Source organism: Petaurus breviceps, unplaced genomic scaffold (genome assembly GCF_028583685.1).
Source record: "Petaurus breviceps papuanus isolate PSGF00001 unplaced genomic scaffold, PetGlider_PUasm1.0 90654, whole genome shotgun sequence".
In the NCBI taxonomy this organism is placed as follows: domain Eukaryota; kingdom Metazoa; phylum Chordata; class Mammalia; order Diprotodontia; family Petauridae; genus Petaurus; species Petaurus breviceps.
Window position 1 is genome coordinate 1874267 of NW_027187301.1, and position 18610 is coordinate 1892876.

Genomic DNA, 18610 nt, shown 5'->3' on the forward strand with positions numbered 1-18610 from the left:
CTAATAATTGCTAGGATTCTTATGATAAAAACCCGTTATTCTCATCATAAGTTATTCTAGTGACCCTGGGAGTCCTGGGGTCTTCCTGGTTCCACTTCTGTTTGATGACTTCAGGAAAGAGTGTCCTAGAGGCCTGGTGCCATCTCCAAGGATCATGGCTCTATTTTCTCATCTCAAGGACTGCACACACCCTAGAGTATGATACATGGGAAGGAGATCCCAAGACCTTCTGGAGAAGGTCTTAGGAGTCCTCTGTTCTACCATCTCATTCTGTCTAAAAGATCTGCCTTTATATCTGACTTAAATCCTTCACACTATGGCTTAGACCCATTCCTTCTCTTTTATTCTTAGGAGAGATAGAGAACAACTACTCTGGAGCTCTCAGTCCTTTAAAGCCTGAAGATGTATTAAAACTGCCCCATGACCTTTTATCCTTTAATGTTTGTGTCCAAGATCTTCATCTGTAGCTCTTTTCTCTGCTTAAATCTTCCTAGTTCTCTACCTTAAGGACCCACAGGCATTCATGTCCATTAGGGGCTTCCTTGGAGGTTTGGTGGGTTATTTTTATTCCAGAATGGGTCCAAGAAGCCTTGAGCAGAACTGAGCATCTGTCTGGGAAGCTATGGAAGTAGGGGATTGGGGAGGAGGAAAGTGATGACCTGTAGTCTAAATAGTTATCACTCAACCAATAGTCATTATTTCATCAGGGGTAGGAAGGTAGAGGTGGCAAATAGAATAAAGCCTCATGTACCTGATCTAATTTTGGCAAGGTAAGTGGTTAAGGGCCAGTGAAATGGGCTAGAGGATTTCCTCAGGTATTCTTTTCTAGTCCAAGGAGTCTATGGTTCTAAAATCCTCTCTACCAAATTGTAGCCTTCATGTCCTACCAGAGGAGGGGGGGGGGTGGAAGGCACAAATCCAGAGGCTTTGGGGGTGCTGAGACCACTGACAATCTGCCACTTACATGACGTTGGCTGTCACCAGCAAGTCAGCGTTGTCAAAGAGCGTGACCCCGGGCACCTCCACCATGAGCACGTAGATGACCTCAATGATCAGCATCAGCGCCAGTTTCCCAATGCAGCTGATCTGCAGGAATACTGAGCAGGCAAGCAGGCTGAGCAGGACGCTGTAGGTGAAGTACTGGGGGAGACAATGGGGAGCATCAGGCACGGCTCCGGAGCCCAGGGAAGCACAGGCCCCTCCCCTGCCCCCTGCTACAACTGCAGCTCAGCTGGGCTTTGTCTCTCTAAACCAGGTCACTCCAAAACATGGTACAGCCGGGGACTGGGGGCAGGGGCCAGCGGAGCAATGAGGGAGAAAGAAAGAGAGGGGTGGCCCGGGCCAGCTCTGTAGAAGTAAACATGCAAACCTGTTGGTATTTCAGAGTCAGTGCTAGGACCTTCGGGTGGCTAGGGACTCCCTCCATCCAGGTCACCATCTTCCTGCACCAAACACAGACCAAGAGAATGACTCGGGATAGAGGGAGAGGGTGGTGCGAATGGGCTCTGGGGTGAGAGGCTGTCCCTCTCCCTACCCCTCCCATTTGACCTTCCTATCTTTTGTCTAGAAACACCAGATTTCAGAGATAACAGAATAGTTGTGCCTTCTCCCTACCTCCCCCTGACAAAGATTCTAGGGAGTGATATGAAGAGCTGCCATTAGACCCTTTTAGCTTCCACAAAGGACTGGAGCAGAAGGGAGAAAAAGGGAGAAAAAATTCTCTATAGGATGCAGCCCAACAGCCCATGTCTGTTTTATCCACTTGAGACGAATGGGGGTGAGGCCTGAATTACGTCCTGGACCTTCTACTCCCAATTTGGCTTGGAGAACTTTGGCAAACAGTTTCTGTAGCAGAGAGGTACAGTGGATGGACCTGGATGTGGAGTCAGAAAGGCTTGAATTCAAATTCTGGCTCAGATACTAACTAGCTTTGTGACCCTGGGCAAGTCATTTAATCTCTTTTCAGCCTCAGTTTTCTCATCTATAAAATGGGAATAATTTAGTGCCTTTCTCACGAGTTGCTTTGAGGACCAAATGAGACTTTATATGTGGAAAGTACTTTGCAAATCGTAAAGTGTTATATAAATACTAGTTATTCAGTTTCCAAACTGGGGAGGAGGTTTTTGGGTTCACTTTGAGGGCTCTTGTGTGATGGGCTGACCAAGCAGACTCTATCCACAGCGGAGGCTTGGTGAGAGAGCCAAACCTGATTTTGTTTCGTTTTACTTTGGGTGGAGGTAAAGGGAACGGTTCTCCAGGACCCTTGACTATGCCATCATGATGAGGCCTGGGTCTCAGCTTGCTGTGTGGAGTAATAGGCCATGCCTGTCAGAGGTAAGAGAACACAGGCTCTTGGGCCCATCAATCTCTCATTTATGAGGAACCAGTGAGGCAGGTCCTGATAGATCCCAGGTTTCCTGAAGTTGCTACAATCAGGCTTACAGCTTCCCTGGGGAAGGGGGGGGGTCTAGAAAGGGGGACCAGGAGAGGGGAAAGGGAGGAGAAATTAAAAATAGTCTCTAGTCATCAGCAAACACCTGTCAGGAAGTGGAAACCAGCCGGCTCTCTCCAGAGTTCTCAGTCCAGATGTGAAAAGAAACAGATAAACATCAGCCTGTAGAGGCAGCTGGGGGAAGGAGGGTGGGGGTGGAAGGAAGTTCAGGAATAATGGGGATGGGGTGGGGGTAGGGAAGAATCAAGCAGAAAGCCTGCCACCCACTGTTGCCTTTGAGGGTAAGTGAGCCTGATGAAGAGAGATAGCTGGGGGAAAAAAGAGAGAAACTTGGTTCGAAAGATTCAGGAGAAAAAACATCTCAGAGAAGAGAATTCAGTTGGGCATCAGAAGACCTGGGTCTCAGGACATTTAACATTCACATGCTCTGTGACTCAAATACATTCTGCTTCTTTCTAGGCCTTCCTTTAAAAACAAACAGAAAACAAACCAAAAAAACCCCAGTTCTTAGATTTCATTAGCATTGGGAATCCTGGTGAGAAAGCTTACTCTAGCAATGAGGACTGGCAACTTCTCTGCAGTTTATTATCCTAGAGAGCTGCCGGGGGCATGGCAAGAATGACCATTTGTCTCCTAAGGCCTTGTCCAAAGTTACATAGCAAGTGTATGTCAGATATGAGATCTGAACCCAGGTCTTTCTGATTCCCTGGCAGGTTCTCCTGCCACTAATGTCACAGTGCCTTTTTCTACACTATAAACACAGGCTCTTATTGTTGTAAAAACAACAGTAATCAGTATAAAACCTGGTTTTTTTTCTTCTTGTTTCACTATTTATATTTTCCAGAAAGTCCAGAGGGTGAGGATGGGATAGGAAGTCTGGCCATCATCTCTCTCTGTCTCCTCCCACAAAGACCCTCAGCCAGACTCAGGCCCCTCCACTCTTAGCTCTGACTCCCTATCCCTATCCCCAGCTCTCCGCTGACTTTTGACTTCTGCTCCCCTTCCTCCTGCTCCCCAGGGTACCTCTGGGAAGTTGCAGTTGGGCCGGGGGTTGCCACAGAAGCCCTGCTCAATGCCCAGGCTGTAGTTGAAAGCTGATTCACCCACATGGCAGGCATTGACTTGGTTCACGGTGATGTTGTGCTCCTCTGCTAGGCAACTGAACAGATCCACAGGGTTGCACATGAACTGAGCAGAGAGAAGGAAACAGATATGAGAGAGAGGTCCCTAAGGCTGAGCAGACGTACTCTTATAGTCTGCAGTGGGATGACAGCTCCCTGTTGAGCTCTCTTTCCTGTCTTTGAGTTTTCCCCTACTTCCATTCTGAGTTTCAGACTAGTGGTAGTTGAGAGAAAGGACCTGTTTATCTGAATGTACACATCAAATTGTAGCAGGAAGGGATGAGAGTAGAAGAATTATCCTGAGTATGTGGCCCTAGCATGCATAAAATCAACCCAATAAGCATCTATTAAGCACCTACTGAGAACCAGGGTCTGTGCTAGGTGCTAAGGATGAAACAATCCCTAATCTTAAGGAGTTTACGTTCTGCTGGGGTGGGGAGGGGACAGAAATGTTGGTAGGAGGGAGTGAAACTTGCTGCAGGCCATTTAAGATATATGTACATGTCCTCCACAGCTCAACTGAAAATATCACATTGATTTGAATATATGCCACTCACAAATACAGGACAGACCCTTTCAAGGAGATTGCTTTCAAAGGAAAAATGTAAGTATATGCTGAAAAATAATTGCACAAATTGCAATTTTTTTGGAATGTTACTGTAAAAAGTTGTTTTTACATTTTTTCCCCATTGAAATAAATGTCTTATTAACTTTTCTCATCAGTGATTTCTCTTTATTTTGGACATTTTAATTGTCCTAATATGAGCTCAGGTTATGGTGAAGCTAGATTTGAGAAGAAAAAAAAGGCTTATATTCAGATCAATAAAATTATGGTTTAAATTTTTAAAATTAGCTTCTAGCCCTGGGAATAGGACATTAAGTGGCTAGAAATACAAGATTCAAGGCTGGATGACCTTAAGAATTCAATCCTACCCCAGCCTGAGAGCCACATAGGTTAAGTCCCTGTAGTTAGACACAAGCAAGACCTTCCCATGGAGGAAGAAGACCGTATGGGCTCTGGAGGAATCCTTCTGTTCCCTTTGCTTGCAGAGCTCTGTCAAAACTAGGCCATGGGTGATGTGAAGTGGATGGTGGGACCACATACCATGTTGACAAATGCAGACAGGAAAACCAGGATGATGGTGAAGACCCCAACTACAGTGCTATTGGTCCGGGATTGGACAATCTTCCTGGAGAGAGTCTGCAGTGGTGCTGGAAAAAGCTGCCAAGGTATGGGGGGTGGGGGGAGGAGTAGGGGGGACGGGGAGAGAAGAGGTTGGGAAGGAGAGAAGGAAACAGGGTAGGGAGAGAAACAATAAAACTCAGATGACTACAGTCACACAGATCTCAGCAGATCATTCCCCTCTCATCCCATACGGGGCAGAGCAAAGGTCTTGCCTTGGGTCTTGGGTCTTGCTGAGCTTGGTCTTCTACCCAGGAATTCCAGGTTCTTTCTCTTCAGAACTAACCCAAGATACCATGACCTTTGACTGCAGGGCTTTCAACTTTCAGTAATGCCTAAATGTCTCTGACTGCTAAGTTCTATGGGGACTCCATATGTCCCGAATTCCCTTGGCTCCTGAATTGGCTTGGCTCTCTGGGCTGTGAGATCTTTGTACCCAAGCACTAGTTATCCCTCCTGCTTCTACTGATTCCCAGCTCTGCCACTAACTAGCTGGATGGCCCCTGCCCAGAAGGCCTTTGACTCCAGGTGGGAGGGAGGATTTGGAATAAGCATGTGGAAGCTTCTTACTTACTGCCCCCTAAGTCCTCACCTTTCATTTCTTTATAGTTCATCACTCCACCAATTTGATGCTGCTTACTCAGCTTAATAAATATAGCCCTTCCAGATGCTTTTGCATAGTTGGCTGAAGGTTTACTGAGGCATGCCACCTAACGGCAAAAGATAACTATTTTTGAAAAGGCTAATTCCAGTCCAGAACCCTGCTTGAAGGTCACAGAAGAGCATAGGATTTAGAGCTGAAAGGAGCCTCAGAGATCAGCTAGACCCAGCTGTTCATCTTACAGGGATTTGCATAGATAGGGACCTGTGACTTCATTGGTAAGAAGTTCCCTCTACCACTGCAGGCCAGCACCCTCTCTTAGAGTTACCAAGAGCCCAGGGTCATACAGCAGTAATGTTTCATTATTGCACACTGATTTTAGGCTAAATTTGAGTTTCTGTCATTTGTAAGTACACTTAGCAGCCCTCCTGGGGTCCTTCATATAAAGTGTGGTATGTTTACACTTCAGTAGAAAGAGCACCTGGTCTGGAGGTAGGAAGACCTGAGTTCAAATCCATCCTCAGGCATTTACTAGCTGTGTGACCTTGGGCAATTCAAGTAACCCCATTTGCCTCAGTTTCCTCATCTGTAAAAGTAACCTAGAAAAGGAAATGGCAAAATTCCAGTATCTTTGCCAAGAAAATTCCAAACGGCGTCACAAAGAGTCAGACAAGACTGAAGCAATTGAACAACAAATATTTACACCCAATTTCCTGAAGTCAAATGTCTGTCTACTAAGCTATACTGCTTCTTGGAATAGGTTCTTAGGAAATGTTGTCAGATCAATGAGGAAACAAAAGCCAAATAGGTAGTAAGATTTTGTCAAGGTCATATAGTTACTAAGTAGCAGAGCAGGGATTCAAAACTGGGTCTAGGGAGCCAAAATGGCAGAGAAAAGGCAGGAACTCAAGGATTCACCTGAGTTCTCCCAAATTCTTCTCCAAACAACTTTAAACAATGTCCCAAAACAAATTCTGGAGTAGCACAACCCAGAAAAAGATGGGGTGAACAATTTTTTCCAGCCAAAGACAAGTTAGAAGGTTGACAGGAAAGGTCTGTTGCCCTGGAGCGAGAGGGGAGCATAATCCAGCACAGGCATCAGCCACAACTGTGCACAGGAAACCAAGAGCAGGTTTTGGGAGTAACTGAATGAGAGGCAACAGTTGCTGCTTCTGCAGAGGCAACAGTTGCTGCTTCTGCAGCTCACAGCCCGCAGACAATAAGGAGGCTGGAAAACTGGTCAGAAGAAAATGGCAGGGGTCTCTTTGCTGGCACCAGGGGCAGGACTCTGATGCATTGCCTATACTCAGATCTGGGTCACAATCTTGGGTTGCAGTACTAGGGCAAGGAAAAGCATTAGCATACCAGACCTTGTAGACACAAGGGAGCAGAGACTGGTCACAGTTCCAGGGTGGAAAAGAGTACATGTGGTCACTCAGAGACCAGAGCACAGGCCAGGAGAGTAGTAAACACACCTCTCCTTACATCAGAGCACCTTGGAAGAGCTGAAAACTTACATATCCCCAGAGCAAGCTCTGAAAATAGCTACACAAAAAACCTTAAGCTTGAGACAGCAACTCCCTTACCCCAGGAGCACAGCCCAACTTTAAAGCTAAAAGTAAAAAAAAAAAAAATAGGTTAGAAAAATGGGCAGACAACAACAACAAAAAAAGATCCTGACCATAGAAAGTTACTCCAGTGAGAGGGAAGATCAAAATACAAACTCAGAAGAAAACAACACAGTCAAAATTGCTACATCTAAAGCATCAAAGAAAAATGTTAATTTGTCTCAGGCCAAAATAAAAGTTGCTGGAAAAGCTCAAAAAGGATTTTAAAAATCAAATAAGAGAGATAGAGGAAAAATTGGGAAAAGAAATGACAGTGGTGCAAGAAGATCATGGAAAAGGAGTCAAAAACAGTAAATGAGGCACAAAAAATATTGAAGAAAATAATACCTTACAAAACAAAACTGGTCAAATGGTAAAGGAGGCACAAAAATCCAGTGAAGAGAAGAATGCCTTAAAAAACAGAATTGTTCAAATGGAAAAAGGAGTACAAAAATTCACTAAAGAACATCTTAAAAATTAGAATTAGTCAAATAAAAAAAGGAGGTACAAAAACTTCATTGAAGAAAATAATTCCTTAAAAATTAGAATTGGACAAGTAGAAGCTGACTCCATAAGACATCAAGAAACAAACAAAATCAAAAGAATGAAAAAATAGAAAAATGTGAAATGCCTCATTGGAAAAATAAAACTGACCTAGAAAATAGATCAAGGAGAGATAATTGAAAAATTACTGGACTACTTGAAAGCCATGAGCAACAAAGGAGCCTAGATATCATCTTTCAAGAAATAATTAAGGAAAACTACCCTGATATTCTAGAACCAGAAGGTAAAATAGAAATGTAAAGGATCCACCAGTCACCTCCTGAAAGAGATCTCAAAATGAAAACTCCCAGGAATACTATAGACAAATTCCAGAATTCCCAGGTCAAGGAATAAATATCGCAAGCAGCCAGAAAGAAACAATTTGGGTAGTGTGGTGTCACAATCAGGATAACAAAAGATTTAGCAGCTTCTAGATTAAAGGATCAGAGGACTGGGGATATGATATTCCAGAGGGCATAGGAACTAGGATTACAATAAAAAATCACCAGCCCAGCAAAACTGAGTATAATCCTTCTGGGAGAAAATGGACATTCAGTGAAATTTCAAGCACTCTCTTTTTTTTTTGGGGGGGGGGGGGGGGTTGGGAAAGAGGAAGGCAGGGCAATTAGAGTTAAGTGACTTGCCCAAGGTTAACACAGCTAGTTAAGTGTCAAGTGTCTGAGGCTGGATTTGAACTCAGGTCCTCCTGACTTCAGGGCTGGTGCTCTGTTCACTGCACCACCTAGCTACCCCAATTTCAAAGATTCTTGATGAAAAGACCAGAGCTGAATAGAAAATTTGACTTTCAAATACAAGACTCAAGAGAAGCATAAAAAAGTAAACAGGAAAGAGAATTCATAAGGAATTCAATAAGAAACTGTTTACAAATTCCTACATGGGAAAATGATACTTATAAATGCTAAGAACTTTCTCATTATTTTGACAGAATTATACAGAGACAGAGGGCATGAGTGTGAGTTGAATACAATGGGATGATATCTAAAAAATAAAATTAAGGGGTAAGAAAGGAATGCAGTGGGAGAATGGGAGAAGAGAAATAGAATGAGGTAAATTTTCTCACATAAGAGAGACACAAAAGAGCTTTGACAGTGGAGAGGATGATGGAGAGGTGGGCAGAAATGCTTGAACTTTACTTTCATTGGAACTGGCTCAAAGAGGGAATAACAACATACACTTTTGGTTTGGTATAGAAATCTATCTTATCCTACAAGTAAATAGGACGAGAAAGGAATAAGAGAAGGCAAGGGGTTGGGGAGTAAGGGTGTTGAACTGGTAGAAAGTAGGGCAGATTGGGGAAGGCAATCAGAAGCAAAACAATTTTGAGGATAGATAGGGTGAAAGGAGAGAGACAGTAGGATAAATGGGGAAAACAGGAAGAAGGAAAATATCATAATCATAACTCAAAAAATTTACAGTAAGTCTCTCTGATAAAGGCCTCCATTCTCAAGTATACAGAGAATTAAGTTAAATTCATAAAAATAAGATCCATTCCCCAATTGAGAAATGGTCAAAGGATATGAACAGGCCATTTTTAGATGAAGTAGTCAAAGCTATCTCTAGTCAAAAGAAACAATTCTCTAATTCACTATTGATTAGAGAAATGCAAATTAAAGCAATTCTGAGGTACCACTTATCAGATTGGCTAATATGACAGAAACAAATATTGTAGGGGATGTGGAAAAATTGAGACAGTAATGAATTGGTGGTCAAGTTGTGAATTGATTCATTCATTCTGGAGAACAATTTGGAATTATGCCTAAAGGACCACAAAACTATGCATACCCTTTCCTCAGCAATAACACTACTAGTATCCCAAAGATAAAAACAAAAAGAAAAAAGACCTATGTGTACAAAAATATTTCTAGCAGCTCTTTGTGTGTTGGCAAAGAATTGGAATGAGGATGAGAGGATATCCATCAGTTGGGGAATGGCTGATGAACTTGTGGTATATGATTATGAAGGAATACTATTGTGCTATAAGATATGATGAGCAGAGAATGTTGAACTCTCAGAAAAGCCTGGAAAGACTTACATGGACTGATGCAAAGTAAAATGAACAGAACCAGGAGAACAGTAACAGTGGTACTGTACGATGATCAGCTGTGAATGACTTAGCTATTCTCAGCAATATGATGATCTAAGACAATTCCAAAGGACTTATGATGCAAAATGCTATCAACCCCCAGAGAAGAACTTGTGGAGTCTGAATGTAGATTGAACCATACTTTTTTTATTTTACTTTCTTCATTTTTCTTGATGGTGGTTGTTGGGGGTTTTTTTGTCTGTGTTTTCTTTTATAACATGACTAATGGAAATACGTTTTGCATGACTGCACATGTATAACCTAAATAAAATTGCTTACCATCTCAGAAAAAAGGAGGAGATGAAGGGAAGGAGAGAGGAAGAGAATTTTGAACATAAAAATTTAAAAAACAAATGTTAAAAATTGTTTTTACATGTAATTGGGGGAAAAATAAAATATTAAGAATTTTCTTTTTGGAAGGTGGAAGGCAGGGCAGTTGGGTTGTAGTGACTTGCCCAAGGTCATATAGCTTGTAAATGTGTCAAGTGTCTGAGGCTGGATTTGAACTCAGGTCCTTCTGACTTCAGGGCTAGTGCTGTATTCACTGCATTACCTAGCTTCCCCAAGAATTTTTTAAAAAAAAGAAACCCTGGAATTTGTGGGGGTGGGGGGGGGGCAGAGTCAAGATGGCAGAGTAAAAACAGGACCTAAACTGGCTCTGGCTTTTTCATTTCTGGGGTTTTCTTGAAGTCAGAACTCCTGCACCAAAAGCTTCCAAGAAAAATATGAGTTGGTTACAAGACATAGAGGACCTTAAGAAGCAGATAAGAGAAGTGGAGGAAAAGTTGGGAAGAGAAATGAGAATGAAGCAAGAAAATTATGACATGAGAGTCAACAGCCTGACTGAAGAAAATTACACCTTAAAAAATAGACTAACTCAAATGGCAAAAGAGGCTCAAAAAGGCAATGAGAAGAATGCCTTAAAAAGCCAAATTTGCCAGATGGAAAAAGAATCTCAAAAACTCACTGAGGAGAATCATTGCTTCAGAATTAGACTGGAGCAAATGGAAGCTAATGACTTTATGAGAAATCAAGATGCTGTTAAACAGATCCAAACAAATGAAAGAATAGAAGGCATTGTGAAATATCTCATGGGAAAAACCACTGACCTGGAAAATAGATCTAGGAGACATAATTTAAAAATTATTGGACCACCAGAAAGCCATGATCAAAGAAAGAACCTAGAAATCATCCTCCAAGAAATTCTCAAGGAAAACTGCCCTGATGTTTTAGAACAGAGGGCAAAATAGAGGTTGAAAGATTCTACTGATCACCCCCAGAAAAAGATCCCAAAAAGAAAACTCCCAGGAATATTATAGCCAGGTCCTGAAATTCCCAGATCAAAGAGAGAATATTACAAGCAGCCAGGAAGAAACAATTTGAATATTGTGGAAACACAATCAGGATAACTCAGGATCTGGCAGCTTCTACACTGAGGGATCAAAGGGCTTGGAATATGATATTCCGGAGGTCAAAGAGGCAGAGATTAAAAACAAGAATCACCTACCCAGCAAAATTGAGTATCATGTTTTAGGGGGAAAATATGGTCATTCAGTGGAATAGAGGACTTTCAAGCATTCTTGCTGAAAAAAAACCAGAGTTGAATAGAAAATTTGACATTCAGATACAAGAAGCAAGAGAAGCATGAGAAGGTAAACAGGGAAAAGAAATCATAAGGAACTTATCAAAGTTGAACTATTAACATTCCTACATGGAAAAACGATAATTGTAACTGATGAAACTTTTCTCAGTATGAAGATAGTTGAAGGGAATAGAAATATATATATATATATATATATATATATATATATATATATATATACATACACACATATGTCTATATCGGAGGGTATATGGGCATATGAATACATATGTGAATGTGTGTATATATGTTTACAGGTATACATAGATAGAGGGCACAGGACCAATTTAACAGGAAGGGATGATACTTAAAAGGTGAAATTAAGAGGTGAGAGAGGAATATAATGAGAGGAGATGGGGAGAGACAGAATGGGGTAAACTATCTCATATAGATGAGGCAAGGGAAAATGGTTACAATGGAGGGGAAGAATAGGAAGGCAAAAGGTCAGCCTTATTCTCATTGAATTTGGCTCGGGAAGGGAATGACATACACACTAAATAGGGTATCTCACCCTACAGGAGAGGAGGGGGGAAGGGGATGAGAGGGGGGTGATGGAAGGGAGGGCAGACTAGGGGGGAGGGAAGTTACAAGCACCCACTTTTGAAAAGGGACAGAATCAAAGTAGAGAATAGAACATGTGGGAGGTGGGATAGGAGGGAGGGAAATATAGTCAGTCTTTTATAATATATCTACTCTGGTAATGTTTTGCATTAGCTATACATGTACAACCTATACTGAATTACTTATCTTCCCAGTATGGGTGGGTGACAAGGGAGGAAGGGAATGAATCTGGAACTCAAAGTTTTAAAATCAAATATTTTAAAGAATGTATATATGTATATATACTATTATTAATACTATTTTACATGTAATTGGGAAATAAGATATATAGGCACTAGGGCATTGAGATCTACCATGCCCTACTGGAAAAGTTGAAGGGGGTATGGGAGAAGATATGGGAGAGAGCAGATTGGAAGAGGGGATATCCTGTGGGATTGCTATTTTGGGGCAGTGGGTAGGGGAAAAACGGGGATAAAATTTGTAACTCAAAATCTGGCGGAAATGAATGATGTAAATCCGAAGTTAATAAAGCACTTGAAAAATGGAAAAAAAAAAAAAAAAAAAGAAACCCTGGGTCCAAATGCAGTGCTCTTTCAACTACACCATACTGAAATGTATATGTTTGTCAGAAGGAATTTCCCTGGCAGAAAAGGGAGAACCAAAGGATCACAGATCCAGAATTGGAAGGGACCTCAGAGGCCATCTAGTTCAACCCATTACTTTAGAGAAAAGGAAATGGTGGCCTAGAGTTGATACAATTGGCCCAAGTTCTTATAGACAATAAGCATCAGAGGTGGAATTTACTCCTCAGTATGGATTTTCAAAACAACCTGGACCATCCAAATTATTCTGAAAGGGTCCTTTTAAATCAGGAGTTCTTAACCATTTTTGTGCCGTGACACCCTCTGACAGCCTGGTACAGCACATGGACCTCTTTCACAGAATAATGGTTTTAGATACATAAAATAAAATACTTAGGATTTCAAAGGAAACCAGTTATGCTGAAATAAATTTATCAACATAAAACAGGTTCATGGAATTTTAAGAACATCTGTTTTTTTTTTTTGCTTTTTTGGAGGGCAGTTGGGGTTAAGTGACTTGCCCAAGGTCACACAACTAGTTAAGTGTTAAATGTCAGAGGCCGGATTTGAACTCAGGTCCTCCTGACTCCAGGACCGATGCTCTATTCACTGCACCACCTAGCTTCCCCAAGAATATCTGTTCTAAATGAAGGCATCTACATGCTTGATTAATGTTTATCCTATCATAATTTGACATCAGATTTATGAACTATTTGTGTTGTTTGTATGGATGCTTAATAACCCACTGGGAGCCCCTGATGTAATCCATCTGTATGGTGTATTTATGCCTATTTTATAGGGCTGATAATATTTTTTTTTTATTTTAAATAGTAGAGGTTTATAGCTATTGTACCTTTGTTTCTCTAGCAGATGGTTCATGATTGCTGTGGTTTATTTGATGCTGAGACCCTGGTCAGAAACTCAACTCCCAATTAGAAAAGAGAAACTTTAATCTGCTTTAGGACTAGGATCTTCTTGAAGATGGAGTTTCCAGAAATGTATTACAGAAAAAGGTGAAGGTTATCTGCATATCCTGAAGGGTCAGCATGCTTAGGAAACTTCAGGGTGCTGGAAGTAGGAGGCGTGGCATTTAGTCTTCCTTGAGTCATCCCCTCTGCTCCCATGAAGAGGAGGAACCAAGGAAGACCTATTTCTAGGAGTTTCAAAAGCCAAGTTTGTGCCTCGACACAGGTTTCCCTGACCAGGCATCTGGTGGACCAGTGCATGGAACACTGGGCCTGGAGTCAGGATGACCTGAGTTCAAATTCAGCCTCAGACACTTACTAGCCCCGAGGACATGAGCAAGTCACTTAACCTCTTTGCCTGAGTTCCCTCACCTTTAAAATGGAGCTCCTAATAGCACCTACCTTTCAAGGCTGTTGTGGGGATCAACTGAGATATTATTTGTGAAGCATTTAGCATAAGACCTAGTACACAGTAGGTGCTTAACAAATACTTGTTTCCTACCCTTCCTCTTTCCTTCCCCTCTCTATCCAGCTGCCCTCCCTGGCATGTCACCACTGCCCACCCCCGATGCCCACTGCTCCTCTTACAGCCCTCTACCTCCCAGAGAATGGAGAGAGGCCATTGTCATTGTGCTTTCTTCTGTTCCCCATGGAAATCCCAGCCTGGATGTCTTCCACCTAACCCAGCAGCCATTGGGTCACTGTCCTGTCCTGCAGACCCTCATAGACTTGTGTCTCACAAGGACTAGAGCAAGGTGGTATGGTGTGAAACAACCAGAATCAAATTAAATCAATTTGGTTAGGGATTTTTTTTTCTTTTTTCTATTCCTTTTTTATGAAAACTCTGAACTTAAGGGAAGAGAACAAAGCAATTTTTAAAAAGTACTTACTAGGTACTTAGCACAAATATGATCTCATTTGATCATCAACTTAACCAACAACAAATAAATGAGTATTTCCATATATAAAGTAGAACAGGAAGAGAGGACTGCACACGAAGCTGCAAATCTCTATTACATACAGCTTGCTTTTCTTTTAAATGATACAATAAATTCAACACGCTACCTTCAAACCTGACCTGCTTGTCTGTGTTTCCTGTGGACTGTCATTCTGTTCTCTTTTATACACTTTTTAAAAAAATGGCTCAGTGACTAAGGGATTATTTTGAAATAGAATGCTGGACTTCAAGCCAGAAAGAACTGGGTTCGAATCCTTCCTCGGATATTAAATTGCCAATTCTCATCCATACTTTCCTCATCTGTAAAATGAGGGGTTGGGCTCCATGTCCTCTATGATCTCTTCCATCTCTACATCTGTGATTGTCTCAAAGAATATTAGAAAATATGAATTTTGGTTTGAAATTAGAATTTCACCAGGGAGGCTTTGGTGTGGGTTTTTTGGTTTTTTTGAGTTTCAATTAACAATTTCATTTTTTTAAAAAAAAGATGACTTAGAGTTCAGCTAAATAATGTTTTAAGACCTTTTTTTGCCTTTTTGGATAGAGGAATGCAGGGCAATTGGAGTTAAGTGACTTGCCCAAGGTCACACAGTAAATGTTAAGTGTCTGAGGCTGGATTTGAACTCAGGTCCTCCTGACTCCAGGGCCAGTGCTCTACTCACTGCGCCACCCGTGACCATTTTCATCATGTTGCGTTTTTACAACAATAAGTATGAATCAGTTAAGGCTGTGTAGTTTTGAGGAAAGAAGGCTGTGTGGTGACTTGATTGTCAAGTATATATCAGTGGATTCGTGTTATATGTAAACAGAATTCTGCAATCATGAGGTCCTTCCTGTATCTGTGCAGATCACAAACCCATCCTTCCCTTTTCATCCTCTGCAGTCCTCATCTATGTCTTTCTAGCAGTCTACCATGGAGGATGCAATTTAATTTAACAGGTATTTACTAAGAGTGTACCGGGCATTATTCGGTATTTCAGTGGATATGTTCTCAGTGCTATGGGTACTTGTTCTAACAGTGTTGATTTCAATCCATTCACGCCTTCTCTTGGTCCAAGAATATAAAGTCAAAACATTCTGAAACCTTTCCTCCAGTATGAATAATTATTTTTTTGGCATGCCATGGGCATATGGCCTCCTGAAACCACAAGGATTGTCTTAAATTTAAAAAAATCATTAGAATAACTTTAGACAATGGAACCATTGAAAAACTGACAAATTTGGGGTGGCTAGGTGTCATAGTGAATAGAGCACTGGTCCTGGCATCAGGAGGACATAAGTTCAAATCTGGCTTCAGATAACTTGACACAATTACTAGCCATGTGACTTTGGGCAAGTCACTTAAACCCAATTGCCCTCCAAAAAGAAAAAAAAAGAGAGAAAAAGAAAAAAACTGACAAATTAGATAATGTGAACACTGGAGTTATTTAATTTCGGTTTGTACTTCTTGGCCTACTACCTGTGTACTTCCAAGGTCAGGGGGAGGACACTGGTAGATGAATGGTGCTCTAGGACCGTCCACTTGTTATCTCTACTTCTCGATAAATAACTGAGTCACCTTCTTTTCAAGTTTTCTGTGTCTTTGATGAACACTTTCATCACGTTTCATACACTTTCTCATTGGAAATATGCCTCAATCTCCTCACACCTACCATACGTTTTTCCATTGTCCTTTTGAGTCACCTGTGATTCAGATTCTTCTGAGATCCTGGTGTCCTACACATCACAACCATATAGCATCACCAGGCAAAAAGGGATGGTTAGCAGATGGATGGTATTTTGTAGCTGTAAGCAGCTTGAGACTATGGAAAGTATTGTGCAGCTTACCAAATTTGATCCTCCTACCCAATTCTGGACCTTGCAAATTAGGACATCTGTCCAAGTATACCTTTGTTGTTGTTTAGTCATTTTTCAGTTGTGTCCGACTCTCCATGATCCCTTTTTTTGGGAGTCTTCTTGGCAAAGGTACTAGAGTGGTTTGTCATTTCCTTCTCCAGCTCACTTTATAGATGAGGAAACTGAGGCAAATAGAGTTAAGTGATTTGCCCAGGGTCACATAGCTAGTAAGTGTCTGAGACCACATTTGAACTCAGGAAAGAAGAATCTTCCTGACTCCAGACCTGGCAATCTATCTACTATGCCACCTAGCTGCCCACATACTCGTGGACTAATCCCATGGTTCTGGCAAGAAGGGCTAAGCCAATCTCTTTTAAGTGGCCATGGATCTCAGTGAGGGGAACTCTTCTCCCCAACTCCCTGGCCCCAGGCTCCATGCAATCAGCACAATGGCATCTGCATAGAGGAGCATCTGCAGAATTTTTCCATTGATCAGGAATTCTTCCTTTTGCTTGGACTATGCACAGAACTTTCTCCATAACACTGGTGGATACCCCTTGGGTAAGCATATGTTTGCCACCTTGCTTGATAGCACTTCTCAGCAGATCACTGAACAAAATCAACTCCATGCTAGCAGTCTGTCATGGAATTTTCTATGATCTGAGCATATGCATGGAAGATGGTTTGTTTGAGGAGAGCCTTCGAAGCTGCATTCTGCTCTGTCAACTCTTTTTATTGTATTGTGTTTTTTGGTGAAGAGGAATCAAGAAACTATCTATCTATCTATCTATCTATCTATCTATGTATTTATGTATGTATGCATGTATTTACATATGTATGTATCTATCTATCTACGTATGTATGTATCTATGTATGTATGTATGTATGTATGTATCTATCTATCTATGTATGTATCTATCTATGTGTTTATGTATGTATGTATCTATCTATCTATGTATGTATGTATCTATCTATCTATGTATTTATGTATGTATGTATGTATCTATCTATCTATCTATCTATGTCAGTCAAATGTTAAATGCCAAAGGTTTTCATGAGGGGAATGCTGACTAGTTGTTCCTCATGTACCCAGAAGGAGCAGAAACAAGCACAGGAGAGACAGCACTGTCTAGTGGGAAGAGTGATGTAAGTCAGGAGAGCTGGGTTCTGCTCCTAGAGCTGTGCTCATCTAACTGTTGAGGCTTCAAAAGAACTTCCCAGCAGTGCCGGAAGGGAAAACCTGGAATGGTTCTCGAGAGGATGGAAGCCCCTTCCCTGTTGCTTTGTTGTTTTTACAGAAAAGATTCTGCTGAGATATAATTTCTGAGTGGCCAAAGGCAAGAGGGCAGAATTATTGCAATGATAATGTCACAGTGTTCCTTACTAGATTTTCTATACAACTAGAGAAATGGATGGAGAAATGCCCAAGATCAGGAAAGGTAGGTGGATGGGCCATGAGTACTCTTCTCATTGGATGGTGCCATGTTTTTTCCTTGGGTTGGAGCAGGCCTTATGCTGCTGTTACCACCAGAGGCTGAGAGATTTAACTCTAAGACTATAGCAGAAGAGGATGTTTTCCAGAAGGTAAGTTTCTCCCTCTCCTCAGAAGCAAAAAGAAACAAGTTTTACAAACCTAGAAGGGATAGGAAGAATGAATGGACCTGGGTTTTTGTGACCCAGTGATTGCAGAATAAGATAATGATAATCATAATAGATGACATTTACATAGGTGAGGGCTCACCAAGTTCTGACATAGAAAGGGTATGATGTAGTAAAGAAAGGAAAATGAAAGAAGCTAGAGTGGACTAGATACCACAGCAGGAATGAATGTTTTCCATTTACTAGTCTTTCCTTTCCCATTGCCAAGAAAGGCAATCTTGGCATTAAGAAAATGATGCTTGGGGTAAAGGAAAGTAGTGAAAGTAGGACCTAAAAAAAAAAGTGTTCAGAAATGACCAAGGTATTTGTGCTAGGCAGTCGTCCTAGAAAGGGGCCCAAATTAGTCAGGGGGCAGAATGTATAGGGGCACCTAACATAGTTAAAAGAGCCCTGGAGAACTGGGTTCTTGAAAAGATGATACCACTGACCAAGTAGGTGAGCTAAGCAAGTCATTCTCTCCTCTTTGGGGCTCATTTCTCAAATGTAAAGTCAGAGGGTGACTAAGGTTCCTTCTAGCTTTATATCTATGATACCATGACTAGATAGTCTCTGAAGTCCCTTTCAGCCTATGTAACATGGGGACTCTGTTTGGAACCTTGGTGGCTTTGGGGACAGATATTTACATAGCTTTATATGTGTACTTTTGGGGCCTTCCTTTCTATCTCGCACTAAAGTTGAAGAATACCAGACCCTGCCTATGGCAAATGCATTCAGACTATCCCTTCTTCATTTCCCTGACACATGAAAACCTGCCACAGATGGGTCCAAAAGGAGAGGGAGAGGTGATATATTTTTGT

At 41.5% G+C, this 18610-nt stretch overlaps 1 protein-coding gene across 1 annotated transcript in view; it reads right to left on the bottom strand.

Annotated features, from left to right (window-relative positions):
• The window catches only part of ADCY5 (adenylate cyclase 5), a 274316-nt gene that overhangs the window by 22442 nt on the left and 233264 nt on the right, over positions 1 to 18610 (bottom strand). Inside the window, exons 13-15 of the mRNA XM_069064945.1 lie at positions 4679 to 4795; positions 3476 to 3640; positions 965 to 1140 (exon numbers count right to left, since the gene is read on the bottom strand). Coding sequence (XP_068921046.1) covers positions 965 to 1140; positions 3476 to 3640; positions 4679 to 4795 — 458 coding nt within the window. The remainder of the gene's footprint in view (positions 1 to 964; positions 1141 to 3475; positions 3641 to 4678; positions 4796 to 18610) is intronic.